At 48.1% G+C, this 18,020-nt stretch overlaps 1 protein-coding gene and 1 pseudogene across 1 annotated transcript in view; both read right to left on the bottom strand.

The window, feature by feature from the left end:
• The window catches only part of PTPRN2 (protein tyrosine phosphatase receptor type N2), a 167,898-nt gene that overhangs the window by 49,766 nt on the left and 100,112 nt on the right, over positions 1 to 18,020 (bottom strand). The window contains exon 12 of the mRNA XM_049785268.1: positions 11,710 to 11,774. Within this exon, the coding sequence (XP_049641225.1) occupies positions 11,710 to 11,774 (65 nt within the window). The remainder of the gene's footprint in view (positions 1 to 11,709; positions 11,775 to 18,020) is intronic.
• Positions 9,685 to 9,831, bottom strand: LOC126026353 (uncharacterized; annotated as a pseudogene).

Below are 18,020 nucleotides of genomic sequence, written 5' to 3'. Positions count from 1 at the left end.
GCTTAGGACTTACTCCAGACTCAGTGTTCAGGGATCACTCCTGTTGGGGTTCAAAGAACTATACAGGGTGCCATGGATTGAATCCAGGCTGGTCACACCCACAGCAAGTGCCTTTCTTGCTGTACTGTCCGTCTGGCCCTAGAGAGAGGTGCATTTCCTGGGCATGGCTGCAGATGCGAGCTCTACCCACTATCCTCAGATGCCTCCAACAGTTCTCCTGGGCGCCCCTACTTGTACAGAGAATTTCACTTTCAGGGGAGAAACCAATGTTCTAAGAGGTAAGTGAGTACCTCAAGCGAGGCACTGCTAGGACCTCAGTGACCATACATCCACACATGTCATTGTGCAATACATATACACACATGCCCTGTGCACATGTGTGATACGAATACGCACTTCCTAATGAAATACATGTTTTCACATGCACTGACTTTCCCGTGAACACAAAACCATGTGAATATCCAGGTAAACGACCACACATATCCACGATCACATGCACGCCCATGTGAACCACACACGCATATGCCTACACGCACATACCCATGTGTCTGTGAACACACAGGAGGAACACACAGCAAGGAGAGGCTCCTGAGCTTTCTTGGAGCTCCATGCTCAGCGTGACAGCTACTCTGATGGGAACAAACACCTATGGAAGTGTTCACTTGGTGGGGAGCAGCAGTTTACCAGGCATCTTCCCAATTCATTCCTTTCTAATCCATTGCCTCTGTGTATCCAGTGCCCAAACCAAACATGCCATATTAGCAACCTGCTTCCTTTTTTTTTTTTTTTTTTTTTTTTACCAACTATGCCTTTTGTGACCTAATTAAATCAAATTAAAAATATGTATCTGAGGCCAGAGAGATAGCATGGAGGTAAGGCATTTGCTTTTCATGCAGAAGGTCGGTGGTTCAAATCCCCGTATCCCATATGGTCTCCTGAGCCTGTCAGGAGTGATTTCTGAGCATAGAGCCAGGAGTCACCCCTGAGCATAGTCGGGTGTGACCCAAAAACAAACAAACAAACAAACAAAAATATATATCACATCATAAATAAAGCAAGTCAATATTTGCCTTATACATTACCAATATATATATATTTTTTTTGGTTTTTGGGCCACACCCCGCAGCGTTCAGGGATTACTCCTGGCTGTCTGCTCAGAACTAGCTCCTGGCAGGCACGGGGGACCATATGGGACACCGGGATTCAAACCAACCACCTTAGGTCCTGGATTGGCTGCTTGCAAGGCAAACGCCGCTGTGCTATCTCTCCGGGCCCATACATTACCAATATTTAAATATCCTATTATATGAGTTTTGTAATAAAACTAAAAACATACCATAATTCTCTTTCTCCCCACCCCCCATCACACTAGAATTTACTCTGCATTCAGGATTATCTCCTGGTTTCTCAAGAGAGACCGAAGAGGACCCAAGGCGGTGCTGAGGATCCAAGTTGGGTTGGCTGCGTGCTAGGGGAGTGCCTCACTCCTGTGCTCCGATAAACCAATCTCTTATATTTAGATGATCTGTTTCATCTATAAACGTGATAAAAAATCCGCCCACATTTCAGAGCCCTGCACATGGCCAGAATGTGCAGTGTGTGAATACCAAGGGGTGTACCTGACCCCTGCACTCCCCCCACCACCATGAGGTCAAACACTTGGGTAACAGAGAGACAAAGGAAATACAGGTAAGGGTCTCTGAGCATCAGGTCTGGTCACTTTCTAGACTATGAAACCCAAAGCTTAGGCCCAACAGAAAAAAGTTATAGCCAGGCTCAGGAGCCCTGGAGCATTGGTATTTCCAGAGATGGGTCGAGAGGAACCCTAAGAAGCCCATTGCACTTCTGCAGCCCAGTAAGCCAGTCCAACACGCAGGATGAACTTCACAAATATCCCATCAGGCAAGAGGGAGGAATGATAGGGCATGTCATGTGGGGAACCAACCCGACATTAGCAGACATAGCAGCCCCCAGGAAAGAAGAAGAAGCAGGGTGGGAGAGGTGAGGAGATGGGGTGGTGTCAGCAACAGCATCTGGTAGGTGCCACCAGGAGGCAGGACGACAGCAGAGACAGCAAGGCCCTGCATTTGCCACCGGCCCAACCTCCACCCAACATACTCTCCTCACCTCTCGACCCAACATGCACACCTCACTTTCCACTCAACACACACACCACCCCTCACCCAACACACACACATCCCACCTCTTGACCTAACGTGCATACCTTGCTCCTCTACCTGGCATGCACGCTTCACCCCCCACCTTCCACGCACACCTCACCGCTCACTCCACCCCTTCACCAGCAACACACCCTGCCCCTCCAGATAGCAGCCTTCATCTGACATGGACACCCCATATACTTTAGCCTTTCTCTCTCCACTCTGCACACTCCAGGCCTCAACTTCACCCCGCCACACGTCACCTCACCCCAAATACTATACATGTGGCTCTTTACATTTTTAATTTGGCTCTTCTGTGTGCCAGGCAGCTGCTCCAGGAGTCAGGACTCTGCTCCTAGCCTCTGTCAGTGCGCGCCCTGTGTGGCTCTCAAAATAAATTTCAATCGTGGTTTTGGCGAGATTTGGCTCAGTTGAAAAAAAAGGTTGCCGACCACTGTACTCTACCATCCATCCCTCTACCAACCTCACCTACTCCACCCTTCCACACAGACTGTCCTGCTCTCACCCCACCTCTTCACTCTTCCCTTTACTCCACCCTGTACAACCCACTGGCCCTGCCCCTGCCTGGAGCCTCTTGGGCTCACACAACTCTGAGCTTCCTCCCTTGCTCCTCTTGTGCCTGTCCCATGGTCCTTTTCTGAGTCTGGTGGCTGAGCAAGTACAGTGGGGAAGGCCTAGGTGAGTGCTGGTCTGACAGAGGGGATAGTTCCTGGACAGGGAGGGAAAGGTAGCGGGGTAGGAGGGGCAAAGGGTGTGGCTACCACTCCTCAGAGCTACACTCATAGAGGCGTGGGGCCCACACACCTGGCCTCAAGTCTTGGAACCCTCTGAATCACACCCAAGTGCACTAACAAGCATGCACAGAGGGGAGTACACACACACACACACACACACACACACACCCTCTGTGTCCTCACAGAAGCCTTGATGATAGGAAGTGTGTCCAGGATGTGCTGGAGCTGCCCGAGTCCCCTCAGTGTCTGTCCAAGGAGAGAAGGAGCAGGTGACCCCAGGAGCCCTGAGAGGGACAGCAGGCTCGGCCACTCTCTGAACTGTCCCCAGATACCATGCACTGCTCACCTAAACTGTTGTGTCCTTTTGTGGGATACTGGGAGGTGTCAGCAGGGGAGCAGGTGTGCCTAGAGGTGCAGGGAGCCACTGATGAAGGTGGCACATTCCAGCCACCTACCAGACACAGTCCCTGTCACAGACAGTCACCAGCACAGTCCCTGTGACTGTCACTAGTACACCCAGGCCTGTTAGGTCACACCCTGTCTTTACCCAATGCCCAAGTTGGCCATTCTCCCAACTTCCTCTTTCTTTTCATCAAGCCCTTTGACTTCTAAAGGTTTACCTGGAAAGGTACTTTGATCTCTCACTCGACCTTCCCCCTCCTGGCTGGTAAATAAAGACAGGTTTTGGTCTTGGCTTGGCATGCAGAGAGAGCACGAGGCACGAAGCCACTGACACCATAATTCTCTCCTGAGTGACTGAGTTGATTAATTCTTTGCAGTTATTCTGCCTTTTTATTTTATTTTATTTTATTTTGGTTTTTGGGTCACACCTGGCAGCACTCAGGGCTTCCTCCTGGCTCTATGCTCAGAAATCGCTCCTGGAAGGCTCAGGAGACCATATGGGATGCCGGGATTCGCAGCACCATTCTTCTACATGCAAGGCAAACTCCCTACCTCCATGCTATCTCTCAGACCCCAGTTATCCTGCATTAGACCCATTCACCAGGGTTGGGTATACAGCGTGAGGGGATTTATTTCACACAGTCCCAGTTCCATCACAGACTGTCACCAGCTCACAGTCCCTGCCAGTCACCAGCACAAGTCCCTGTCACTATCACAGGCTGTCTTACCAGTTCACAGTCCCTGTCACCATCACAGGCGGTCAGCAGCAAGAGGGCCTGTCACCATCACAGTCCCTGCCCCAGCACAGTACCTGTTTCCATTGCAGTCTCTGTCTTGAGCACAGTCCCTGTCACTATCAGTCCCTGTCACCGTCACAGTCCCTGTCTCCATCACATTTCCTGTCACACCACAGCCCTTGTCCCATCATGGTCCCTGTGGCCGTCCCTCAACCCCATCATCAGGAGTCCTCAGAGAACGCTGTGCTGCATCATGTCTGAGGTGCCCATGCATTGTGCGAGGAGGCGGAGCTGGCCAGGATCCACATTGCCATGACAATGCTCGCCCACCCCACCCCCGTGGCTAAATGCTGTCATTGTGCTGTGCCAGACCAGGGCACACGACTCCCCTGACAGCCTGGTGTCCAGGCAGCTGATTTCACAGTTAATTATTGTTAATTGGAGGGCGCAGTGCTGAGGGTCGCTGCCCTTGGCAACAAGGGCCGATACCCTACCACAGCACCCGCACTCTGCTGGTGCCAACCACCACCCACTGTGGGCGCCTGCTCCCAGGAGAGCAATGGTGCAGACATAGGCACCAGAAGGTGGCCCAGGTGCAAAGGTGTAGCCTGTTCCTTAGCCCCCTGGTGGCCACACAGAGCAGTGGCATCCAGCATCCCCGGCATGTGGCACTGGGAAACTTCTGAATCAGAGGACAAAAGCACAAATCCTTGACGTTCTGAATAAGGTTCTCCTAAGCTTCTCCTACTTAACAGAGGAGCATAAGGCAGCCTTGGTTAATGCCCAGGAGGGCGCTTGCTCTCTTGTTTAGAGATGACTAGTGGGGTATAGGTGTGGCTGAGATGGGTCTTGGGCACTCACTGCAGCTGGAAGGGTCTAGCAGAAAACTGAGAGCCAGAACGTCACCCAGCTCAGCCCCTCTTCATCTTTCCCACCTTGTCCACTAATCTGCTCCCCAAATCTATGGCCTCTTGCAAATCCACCCTCTTGTTTGTGTTTTCATCCATCTAGTCTAGATGTCTACCTATCTGCCTCCATCTACCCACACACTCATTCATTCATCTCTCCACCTACTTGCCAATCTCTACAAATAGATATAGATAAATCATGTTTTCAAAAATAATAGACTTGGGGGCCAGAGAGATAGCACAGCAGCGTTTGCCTTGCAAGCAGCTGATCCAAGACCTAACACGGTTGGTTCAAATCCCAGCCTCCCAAATGGTCCTCCTTGCCTGCCAGGAGCTATTACTGAGCAGATAGCCAGGAGTAACCCCTGAGTATTGCTGGGTGTGACCCCAAAAACAAACAAAACAAAACAAAACAGAGTTGGGCCAGAGCAATGGCGCAGCGGTAGGGCGTTTGCCTTACACACTGCTGATCCAGGATGGACTGAGGTTCAATCCCCTGGCATCCCTTTTGGTCCCCCAAGCCAGGAGTGATTTCTGAGTGTATAACCAGGAGTAACCCCTGAGTGTCCCAAATAGAGTTAATGCATATTTAAAATAATAAGACCAAAAGTAATGTCTAAATACATAAAATGTAGAAGTCTATCAAGATGAAAAATCATAGCAAAATAAACTTTAGAAGACTTAAATAATGCTTGCCCCTCTCAGATGCAGACAAGGGGAGAGTTCCAAGGTCTGGGAAGCAGAGTTGGAGCCACTGGAAAGAGTGCCATGGCCCAGAGGCATGCAGGACACAGGCATATCCGAGGCTCAGGTATATCCATGACTTAGCTATATCAGTGACTCAGGTACATCTGAGGATAAAGTATTTGTGGATCAGGTGTATGTATATCTGTGATTCAGGTGTATCTATGGCTCAGGTGTAATCCATGGTCAGCTGTATCCATGACTCAGGTGTGTGCCATATATATATGACTCTGCACACCTATTTATGCACACCTGTTAATGCAATTCAACTCAATAAATCCAACTCTTCACACCCATCTCTGCACACTGACTCTGAAACCCAACTGCATGCCCATCTCTTCACACCTGCCAGGTGCTTTCAGTTGATCTTCCAGGACATGATGCTGTTAAGTCTCCAAATAGTCCTAGGCAGAGCCTGTTCCACACTCCACTCTGCAGTGTGTGTGACACAAGTTATAAGAGTAATAAGTAGGGCTGGAGCAGTGGCGCAAGTGGTAAGGTGTCTGCCTTGCCTGTGCTAGCCTAGGACAGACTGCGGTTCAATCCCCCAGTGTCCCATATGTCCCCCCAAACCAGGAGCAATTTCTGAGCGCATTGCCAGGAGTGGCCCTTGAGTGTCACCGGGTGTGGCCAAAAACCAAACCAACAAACAAAAAGTAATAAGTAGTAAGCACACTCAGGTAGAAATCAGGAAGGGTTTGTATTATTCAGCATGTTCTAGGCTTTTCATATAAGTATTTAATAAACATAAACCAGAATTTTATCAGAAATGTAGTTTACTGCCTCTGAAATGTAGATGGCTGCTGTAGTTCATCTTATGACATTCTGTTGCACTAGGTCAGTTTAGTTTCCCGGAGCCTTTGTGATAGTGTCTCCAAGTCCATGTCTATGTGTATGGTTAAGTGTGTGTCTGTCTATGGAACGATCTATTCATTCATCAGTTATATATCGATCACCTCTGAATCCAATCATCTAGTACTATCTATCCTTTCACTTATCCATCTGCCCAAACATCTACCTCTTTTTTTTTTGGGGGGGGGCCCACACCCGGCGGTGCTCAGGGGTTACTCCTGGCTGTCTGCTCAGAAATAGCTCCTGGCAGGCACGGGGGACCATATGGGACACTGGGATTCGAACCAACCACCTTTGGTCCTGGGATCGGCTGCTTGCAAGGCAAACGCCACTGTGCTATCTCTCCGGGCCCACATCTATCATTTTTTTACTCATCCATCCATCCATTTATCTACTTACCCATGTAGATACCCATTTATGTACTTACCCATCTACCCACTCATATATTCAATACCCATATGTCCATCTATCATCTATCGTAAATAATCTATCTGTGCATCTATTCATCCATCCACCCAGTTATCCACTCACACATACATCCATCTATCCATATACTATCTGTCCTCCCATCCCTATCCACTCATCCATCCACTCATCTACCTTTCCACCCACCCATCTTTCAAATCCATCCATCCATCCATCCATCCATCCATCCATCCATCCATCCATCCATCCATCCATCAATCATCCATCTTGGTAAAGAGAATCTCTTGAGCAGACATTCTGCTGGACACTGAATGGAAAATGTCTCAGAAGAGTGTACTTGACAGATACAAACAACAAACAAGGTAAAAGAGAAAGGAAATTTTAGTGACTTTCAATTGAAGGAGTTTCCAGGATTATTCTCCCGGTTTTCCACTTTCAATAAAGAGAACAGACTAGCAGGGATCAACTGGTTCAGAACTATCTTCGAGTTTAATTGAGGTTCCTCAGCACTACTCATGCCAGAGAGGTCGTTCCCCATGATCAGCAACAAGTCTGCCCCACAAACCGAGTTTGCTGGATAAGTTCAGAAAAGTACATCTGATGTGGTTCAGGTAGGCACCTGGGGCAGGGAACCCTTCCACCTGCCCGTACCCCCTCTGAGTTCTCTGGGTCCAGGTTACCCAGTGGTGCCCATGGGGCAGGGAGCAGCGGATGCTGCTGGTGGCAGTGGCAGCAGAATCAGGCTGTGTGGGCCTGGGCCAAGCTCTCTGAGCCACCTGATGCCACATAGGCATCATGGCTAGACTTAGAGACCCAAAAGGAAACCAAGGGGTGGGGTGCTCACTCAGCTCTCTGGTGAGGTGCACAACTGCAGCTTCACTTGCTGGAATCCCTGAAAGTGGCCCCGAGAAGGCCCCTTTACTGTGTTGGAGATGGGGGAAACCACATAGCACCCTGTCTCTGACCCTCTTCTCTGGCTCATCTCTGGATCTATTTCTGGCCTATCTCTGACCTGATTCTAGCTATGCCTTCAAGCATCTCAATTCAGTCTTCAAGCTAGCCCAATTCGGGTAGGCCTTTTCTATTCTTTTCTTTTTGGCTTTTGGGCCACACCCAATGACGCTCAGAGGTTACTCCTGGCTATATGCTCAGAAATCTCTCCTGGCTTGGGGGACCATATGGACTGGGGGATCTAACTGGGGTCCATCCCAGGTTAGTGCATGCAAGGCAAATGCTCTACTGCTTGTGCCACCGCTCTGGCCCCATTTTTTTTTTTTTTTTTGGCTTTTGGACCTCTGTAGAACCTTTATGCAGAGATGGGGTCAGAACAAAGTTCACCCTCTGGCATACATACACACACAAAGTATATGTGTCACAAAGATACCCACACCCATAGCGGCCACACCTCACACCCTGTCACACACACACTTTCATATTCACACACACACCCTCACACACAAACACCCAGCCTCACATCCCTCTCATGCATCCCTCTCATACTCACACACCGTATGCTCACACACTCCCAAGTTCTTATCCAAGGCACCCACCCTCACACTCACGCGCACACTGTCACCATCTTACCATACATCACACGCACACCCTATACTCAGGCACTCACATCCTCTCATCCACACCACACACTACTCACATCTACATACATACACGCATGTCTTCTTTGAGACTGCTCTGTACTGTCTTTTGCACCCACGTGCACCCATACTCCCTCTTGTGAATGCCATCGGTTGCACACAGGAGAATGGGATTTCATAAGGCAAGGCATCTAGGTAGCAAGGTCGTAACACACACCTGTACAGACTCTCACCCAAAGCTGCAGTTGCCATTTAAAAACCAGCTATGCTCCATAAGCGTCATGCGTGGAGAATGTCTTCTAATTCATGACAATTATAAACAAAGGCAGAAACGAAGCTGATAACTAGGAATTAACTGGGATCAGCCTGTGCCTGTGTGTCTATGTGTCTCGGAGTGTCTATAATGTCTATATGTGTCTGTATGACTGTGTTTGTGCATCTATGTATGTATATGCGCCTGTCTTTTGTGCATGTTTGTTTCAATGTGTCTATACAGCATGTGTGTTGTCTGTATGTGTCTGTGTGTATATGCATGTTTGTATGTGTCTCTGCATTTGTGCATGTGTTTCTATCTATGCCTGTACTATATGCAAGGATGTGCCTCATATTCTCTTTGTCTGGTGTGTGTTTCTGAGCATGTATATGTCTCTCTGTGTGTACATGAGTCTGTCTGTGCATTTGTGCATCTGTATGTGTTTCTGTGTTTCTGCATGTGTGTCTGTTGTATATTCTGTAGAGTGAAGGGAGGTCCCTCCCACCATCCTCATTCAAGGCTCCAGGCCCGGGGTCCAATATGACATGACCCTCCCTGTGGGCAGAGGCCGCTGAGAGATGGGGAAGATCCAGCCCAAACCAGTTCTGTTGGCATATGCTCCTGCCCCCTGCTTTCGCGGGAGGTCACAGGGTTGAGGGCTGCCGGTTTCCACATCAAACCCAGAGGAGATGGAGACAAACCCTCCTGGTTACAAATGCAGCTGCGCACCAACCGCCCCTTGATTAGACTTTCATCTCCCAAGCGGACAAACATTAATATTTATGACGTGCTCAAAGACTCCTCTCTTCCTTTCTGATTCAAATATTATTTGTGGCTATTTTTTTTTAAATTTTAATGCAGTCCCCCACTACCACAAATTATGCAGTTGAATTTCCCACATTTGGAGAAATCACAGGGGTCAGTACACCCGAAGTGCAATGGGTGAGCCTCGCCCGGGGGAAACCACCTTGTGATCATGGTATCTCCCCTGCCAGGTAAGTATTTGTGGCTGATTTTTATAAGAATTTGGGCAAATAATGTTTGCCCAAGAACTGACAGTTCTTGAGATCATCTCATTATGATTGGGCTGAACTGGCAGTCTCCTCTTCTGCATGTGTTAATGAGGCAGTAAGGTTTTTTTTTTTTTTTTGGTTTTTGGGCCACACCCGGCGGTGCTCAGGGGTTACTCCTGGCTGTCTGCTCAGAAATAGCTCCTGGCAGGCACGGGGGACCATATGGGACACCGGGATTCGAACCAACCACCTTTGGTCCTGGATCGGCTGCTTGCAAGGCAAATGCCGCTGTGCTATCTCTCCGGGCCCGGCAGTAATGTTTTTCACTCTTGTAATCTTGGTGGGTGGAAACAAGAGCCCCACCCTGCCACGGGGTTCCTGGTTTGTTTGTGCTCTGCAGAGAGGGTCCAAGGGCTGGGACACAACTGTACTCTAGAAGCTTTGACTCTGCACCCTAGAGAGGGAGATCCAGACAGGAGCTGGCCTTCCGCAGGGAGAGAGTCAAGGACACCCCCATAGCTCCATAGTTCTCCTGATAATCCTGCCCCAGGAGCCTGCCCTGGGTCTTCCACAAAATGCTGCCTCTGGGTGTCCTGAGCAGCTCCAGGTTTCTTCATGATTCTGCTGTTACTGGCATGGCCAACCTCTGAGTTCCCTGCTCTCCCCCCACTGGTTCAATGCCACATCCCACCTGCATGTGGCACTTCATGGTGATAGACATGGGGGACCAGGGGACCAAATCCCTGAACTATGTCCATGGCCCATGGGGAGGCTGCAGGGCTGAGCTGCAGTCCTGTTCATGTTCCTGCCAATACCTCTTTTGCAACCCCCCCAGGGGCATTCCTAGAACTTCAGAGCCTGCATATGAGAAGTTTGAGCCTGAGGATAAGACAGGATTGATGCAGGGATCTAGCCCCTTCTACCTCCAGCATTCCACAGCCCTTCGGGTCCAGGGGACCTGCCTCCCTGGTCAGCTGTGTGCAGTCCAGCCACTTGTCTGCCCAGCACTCTAGTCCACACTACCCCACCGCTGATCCTGCAGCAGGAAGACACTGAGAGAGCAGCCCTGGCACAGCTATGCAGCCTGGATCATCTGTCACTGGGATCATTTCTACAAACACAGCCCAGGAGGCCAAGGGACGTTGTTGAAAACCTACTCTTCCCACCACCCAAGCAGGACTTGGTAACACGGGACTCTGCTGCTCTTAGCAGCCCCAGCTGATTCAATGACACAGGCTTCCACTTACTCCCGAAGCCCCTGCAGCCCACCTGCTCCCATGATTGCCTCGATGAAAGCCCCTCGAGATGAATCACTTCCCAAATCAAGGCCCCGTAATTCCCCAAGTCACCCTAAAATCAAGCCCCTGTGATTTCCCCAAATTACCCAGAAATCAAGCCATGAAATCAAGCCCTTGTGTTTCCCCCAAATCACCCTAAAAACAAGCTCCCGTGATTCCCCAAATCCCTGAAATCAGGCTGACGGCCAGGTCCTTCTTGGAGTTGCCCTTGCCTGTAGGGGGCAGTACTGGGGCTTCATAGTAATGGGGTGTCGGCCCTGCTTCTGGCAGAGACTGGACAGTCGACCCTGACCCCAGCAGTGAGTAGACAGTCAGCCCTGACCCCCAGCTTCAGTGGACAGTCACCCAGCACATGGACGCTGTGGCTGTGTGGCCTGTTTTCACCTCTCTTGGGTGACTGCAGACTTGAGACCCCAGACACCTGGGAGGTGTCCACCACAGCCACAGGCCAGCCCTGCACCCCCATCATGAAGACTTGCATTCCCAGGAGGGTCCCAGAGGCAGTGGGGCATGGCAAGTGTGTGTGCAGCCCAGCCGTGGGCAGGGGCGCCTGGCCCAGGCCGTACTCACCGACCCGATGCCAGCTCGAAGGACCTTTAGGCCAGTCGTGCTCTGCAATCTGTCCCTGTTGTTGGCTGCAGGGAAAGGACAGAGATATGAGGCCCTAGAATATCCCTGGAGATATCTCCGGTGCACGATGGTGACATCAGTCCTGCATCTGCCCTCACACCACGGAAGCAGCATTTTACACGTTTCCTGAGGGTCACACCCCTGCTCCACCACTCTCTGCCGTGTCCCCAGGTCAGAGGCATCATCAGCTCTGCTGGATGGGAGGTGGCTGCAGCCACCCCATCTGTCTGCGCACAGTGCTCAGCCCCTTCCTGGGTTTGCACTGAATGTCCTTGTTATGGATCCTTCTTTGCCCTTCCTCACCCCGAGAGCTACGGAGGAAACAGAATCAGAAAGAAGTGGGCAGGTGCTTGGGCCCCCACCAGTGGCTCCCTCTGGACCCAGCAGCCAGGTAAGTCCTGAGCATCCAGCACCCTTGAGAGCCTGTCTGAGCCTGTGAATGTGCAGCCACACCCTCCTGGGACTGCTGGAGCACCATGGACAAGGGCCATCACACAGTGCAGTGCCATGTCCAGCGTCCACACATGTCTAGGCCAACAGAGAAGAAAGCAGGGATGCAGTAAGCTCCTTGAGAAGGTGTCACACAAGTGCGAGTGGGGTTGACAGTCACTGGTACCTGCTGGGCAGACGCCTAAGGCAGCCACGCTGGGACCCATAGCCCCTCTCCTCAAGGTGGTGTACTGGCATTATATGCATAAATGGTTGGGTAAGCCAGGGTACCGGGGAATGGCACATGTACAGCTCTGCCCTAGCCCCATGCCGCCACCTTGTCTCTGTTGCTCAAAGGTGACAATTGTGCACATGGGGTTCAATCTGCAAGGCCAAAACTGATCCAGGAGGATGGGATTGCTGACCCTTGACCAATGCAGTTATGGATAGAGACATGAGGCCTTTGGCAATGGCAGCAGCCAGAACAGAGAGCAGTTTCAAGGGTTGATGCTCTGGGCTGGGGCTGTCTGTGTAGGGACCCCGGGGCAGGGCACAGGGGGCACAGTGGGTCTGGGGTCACTTCAGCACATGGTGGTATAGGGGGACACTGTGTAGTCATCATCTTAAGCACATACCCTGTATTAATACCCAGAGCACACACCTTGCTTTCCCTAATCCCCTTAGCCTGTCTTCCTTAAACACAGAAGCACACACCCTGTTATAATTCCCCCTCTCTCATCCTACCTGACTGGCTAACACAGAGTCCACACCTTATTCTGTACCTTGCTCTCCCTAATATAAATATTCCTTTCCCACCTATAATAAATGTAGTTACTCTCCTGATGTGGCTGGTGGATGCTTCTTTGTGAGTTCTCTTTTTGCCCGAGATCCAACCTCACCACTGACTTCTACATCCAGTGACTGACTCTGACCTCTCCAGTAACTTCAATATCATCTTTGAATCTCATGTTACTGGCTTCATTTACAACTGGTGCACAGAGCAGGGACTCTGACTACGACTGGTGAGATGTTCTCTGGGCTAGTCTCATTCTTGCTCAAGTGAATTTTTAAGCTGCAGATTTTTAAGTTGCTATTTGGTTTAAAGTTATAACAATAACTTGGTTTTGGGTTGAGGGACCCTGGACTCTTTTCATGTATGTTGTTCCCTCCTTTGTTCCAACAGTTAAGATAAAATAAACCGACATAGTAATTTATACATTGGTTACTCGGGTAGTGGTTTTTCTTGTTACTATAGTTCATCTGTATCAAGAAATATGAATAACTCGAGCCAAACTTTCTGAAATAGTTTGAACTATTTCTGAAGCAACCCCGCTGTTTCTAAAAAGCACCCAACTCTGGAAAAGTATATTTCCAGCAACTACATGTGGTCAAGCCAAAAGCCCTAGGGCTGGTAATTCACCACCTCCCACTGGCACCAGGCCAGGTGAGATGCCAGCTGTCTCACTGGCTGACATTGGCTTAATAAATGAAACAATGAGATAAAATAGAGATTAGATGCTGTATCAGAAAGCAGATCTGTAGTATTACCACTCACCCCAATCCCATCACAACTGCCAATTGTCAGAGAAATTTGCTCTAACACAGACCCAGAACTAACGCTCTCCCATCAGGAAAACAATCAAACTTCAACCTACATGAGATTAAGTATGGAATATCTTGGTTGATTTAAGAAAGCATGCTCAGAGTATGATCCACTTCCTCCATTTTGGTACCTAGAGTAATGATGGGTGTTTGACCCATCAGGACTTTAATAGTGTGGCTAAGGCCTGCCTGAGTGCTTTTCAACTTTTACAGTGGAGGATGTGGTTTTCTGGAGGAGCTAAGACTAAACTTAAAGTTCTAGATCACTCTGGAAGGTTAGCTGCAGGAGTTCCATTGCCCTGTGAGCTGCTGATAGGAGAAGGGAAGTTCTCAGAAATAAATAAGCAGTCAAAATTATCCCGTGCTTAACTGTGAAGACTGTGTGAACTGGTTTAACTGTGAAAAAATGGGACATTTACATAGAGACTGTAGAATGCAAACGCTTTCTGCTCTGGCTTCCAGAACCACCCCTTCAAACCAAGACTTAATCATCTTGCCTTGGGAAACTGGGCCAGGGGCCAATCCCAGGCCCCATAAAATCAGAGAACTTTTTCCTTAATAATTCAGCTTCCCGAGCTGTGGAGATAGCACAATGGTAGTGCGTTTGCCTTGCACACAGCCGATCCAGGATGGACAAGGGTTCAAATCCTGGCATCCCATATAGGTACTCCCTGCCTGCCAGGAGCTATTTCTGAGCACAGAGCTATTTCTGAGCACAGGAATAACCCCTGAGCTCCCCCCAAATTCAGCTTCCCAACCCAGCCCAAGAGAATAAAGCATAAGCTCATTAAGGCCTGCCACTTCAGGAAGCTGTGCCCTCAATATACTCTGCCCTGAAGCAGTTATACCAGCTCAGTGCCCTTACAAGATAAGATCTGGCAGAAAAGGGCCAATTCACTCAGAAACTCTGGTTTGATAATGGGGAGAAGCAGTATAACTTTTTTTTTTTTTAATTATTGGGTTCATCTGGCGATGCTCAGGGCTTATTCCTGGCTCTGCACTCAGAAATTGCTCCTGGCAGGCTCAGGGGACCATATGGGATGCCGGGATTCGAACCACCATCCTTCTGCATGCAAGGCAAACACCCTACCTCCATGCTATCTCTCCAGCTCCAGCAGTATAACTATTAAAGGTATTTCTGTTCATCTGGGAGTTATAGATTCTGACCACATTGGAGAAATAATAGTTCTTGTTTTAGTGCCCACATTTGGACTTTTTTTTTTTTTTTTTTGGTTTTTGGGCCACACCCTGTGACGCTCAGGGGTTACTCCTGGCTATGCGCTCAGAAGTTGCTCCTGGCTTCTTGGGGGACCATATGGGACACCGGGGGATCGAACCGCGGTCCGTCCTAGGCTAGCGCAGGCAAGGCAGGCACCTTACCTCCAGCGCCACCGCCCGGCCCCACATTTGGACTTTTAAAAAAGATGAAAACATAGTTCAAATTTTATTACTTCCTTATGCTATTCCTGGCAAATCAGAACGCATCAGGGAAGGGAGTTTCAGAAGTACAAACCCGAATGCTTCAGCTAATCCATAGCTTTTATTGCTAAGATCAAAGTATAAAATCTAACGTTAAACCATAAAATTCAGGGCAGAAATTTTGAAGGAATGTTTGAATATGTGCTAAAGTTTCTGATTGCTTTAAAAACTCTGGCCTAGCAATTGGACTTGGAAGGTTATTCCTTATAGCCTAGAAGAAATAGGTTGGGGTTATGCCCAACATATGTTCACCAGGGCACTAGGCTTTTGAAGTGCAACAGACTTTCTCTACCATACATATTTCCAGTTTGCACAAACCTCTGGGTGTGCTATTGCATAAGCAACGGAGGGAATAATATCACATTTCTTGAACAACTCCCTCTTATTTTACTAGCTCAGATGTTTTGTCTTATTACCCAACCCCGTTCCAGCTCACCAGCTCAGAGATTTTGCCTTTTTAACCAATCCGCTAGGTTAAAGTGTCCACACCCATTCCAATTGAATGAAAATTAAATTTTCTGATCTGGAGCCCCCAGAAAGATCTAAGGACTCTTAATGATTTACAAAATTTGTTGAGTGATAATAAATTGGATCCATATCTTCCTTGGATTCCAAATTCTGAGCTCAGCAACTTATTCAGAACACTGGAAGGAGATCCAGACTTAAATAGCCCAGGTGTTTAATTCAAAAGGCACAAAAGGATTTTTTCATGAACCTGCTCCAAAAGCCCTATCTTACCAGATTTATACCTGAAGAGAAGGTGTGGTTTTTAATTTTAGCAACTCCTTGTTCTCCCACCTAGGGTGATATTGTTCAACTGTTTGGGTTTCTGGAATGGATTTATTCTTTTTTTTTTTTTTTTTTGATTTTTGGGTCCCACCCGGTGACACTCAGGGGTTACTGCTGGCTATGTGCTCAGAAATTGTTCCTGGCTTGGGGGACCATATGGGACGCTGGAGGTTTGAACCGCATTTCGTCCTAGGTCAGATGTGTGCAAGGCAAATGCCTTACTGTTGTGCCACCGCTCTTATCATCAAAGCAAGGCCCAGAGTGGTTCTTTTTGTTAGGTTTTGATCCTGAAATAGTAGTCCTGCCAATTCCAAAAAAAAAAAAAAAAGGAAGTAGAATGTGTATTATCTCTCAGTGAGACCCTTCAATGAACCTTATCAGATTTTTCAGGAGAAGTTTCCTCCCATATCCAGCTGAAAAGGCTTTAAAAAGGACACATTTTGTAATCCCCTCTATTATCCATTTCTTCCCTATGTTTGATGTCCCCTTGTTTTATATTGATGGGTAATCGTCAGGAAAAGGTGGCATTTCTGGCCCTTCCCTAATCACAAGTGCATACAAATTACAAGTCTGCTTAACAAGTGGAACTTGTTACTTTAAAATCCTTACTATCACATTTCAGAGTCTTGCAATGTAGTAGTAAGCAATTCAGCTTATGTGGTAGGATTGTTCCCAGGCGTAGTTTCCGCCTCTTTAAATGCTCATAACAGGTTGTTCAAGACTTGCTTTAAGCCTTTTTTTTTTTTCCAAAAAACGTTCTGAGCCAACTTCTGTCATTCACACAAGAGCCGATGGCTCAAGGAAATAAAACTGCTGACTGCTTAGCCAGGCCAATATTTAAAATCAGCTGCAGAAGAACATGCAGTGCTACATACAGAAACCTGCCACCTGTATGTGAACTATCATATTCCATGGAGACAAACCAGACAGATCGCCAATAGTGTACCCTTTGTGTGCCTTTGGATAAAAGAACACATGTAGTTGTGTCAACCCCTGAGTTAACAGACAAATAAATTATGGCGAATGGATATTACACATGACAACTTCTTTCCCAAGAAACCATATCTCCATGTGATTGTCAATGCATATTTACACTTTATCTTGGGAACAACAACGACTTCTGAAAGAGCCAAAGCTGTTTGCACCTTCATGCTACAATATTTTTCTGTCAGGGAAGTCCCCTAATTCATAAAAATGGACAAAAGCTCTGTAAAGGCCCAGTAAAACATTTCAAACATTTTGCAAAGACTGGCAAATCAAACATATCGCTGGAATCCCCTATAATCCACAGGGACAAGCCATCGTTAAAAGAGCTCACAGAACCCTCAAAATTCAAATATTAAAACATAGGACAAGGGGCATGCCATTGACGGACATTTTTATCCTTAACATTATTTTCACCAAGCTCCCTGAATTTACCTCAAGAAGAATCCTATAGACACTTTATTTTTTATTTATTTATTTATTTTGGTTTTGGGGTCACACCCAGCAGTGCTCAGGGGTTCCTCCTGACTCTACGCTCAGAAATTGCTCCTGGCAAGCTTGGTGGACCATATGGGATTCTGGAATTCGAACCACCGTCCTTTTGCAAGCAAGGCAAACGTGCTGCCTCCATTCTATCCTGCCAGCCCAATATATAGACACTTTAAAGAAGTTACGTAGGTGCAGGAAACAAATCATTTACCTATTTGGGTAAAAATGAATAATAAATGAATTGCTAGTAATCTCCTCATTTGAGGAAAAGGATATTCTTATGTTTCCACAGATAGAAACCCTGTCACAAAATTCTGGGTCCCACTACACCTTGCCAGAATCAAGATTCTCACAATCAAAAAACTCAGACAGTGGCACATGAGACCCAACTCAGACTACTTGAAAGGACAAGAGCAGGAAACAAACTGTGATCAAGAAGTTTCAGAAGTCTCCAACTTATCTGTGAAATCTTCAGCAGC

This window comes from Suncus etruscus, chromosome 13, assembly GCF_024139225.1.
Source record: "Suncus etruscus isolate mSunEtr1 chromosome 13, mSunEtr1.pri.cur, whole genome shotgun sequence".
NCBI classification, from domain to species: Eukaryota; Metazoa; Chordata; class Mammalia; order Eulipotyphla; family Soricidae; genus Suncus; species Suncus etruscus.
This window is presented reverse-complemented; position numbering and strand designations above follow the sequence as displayed.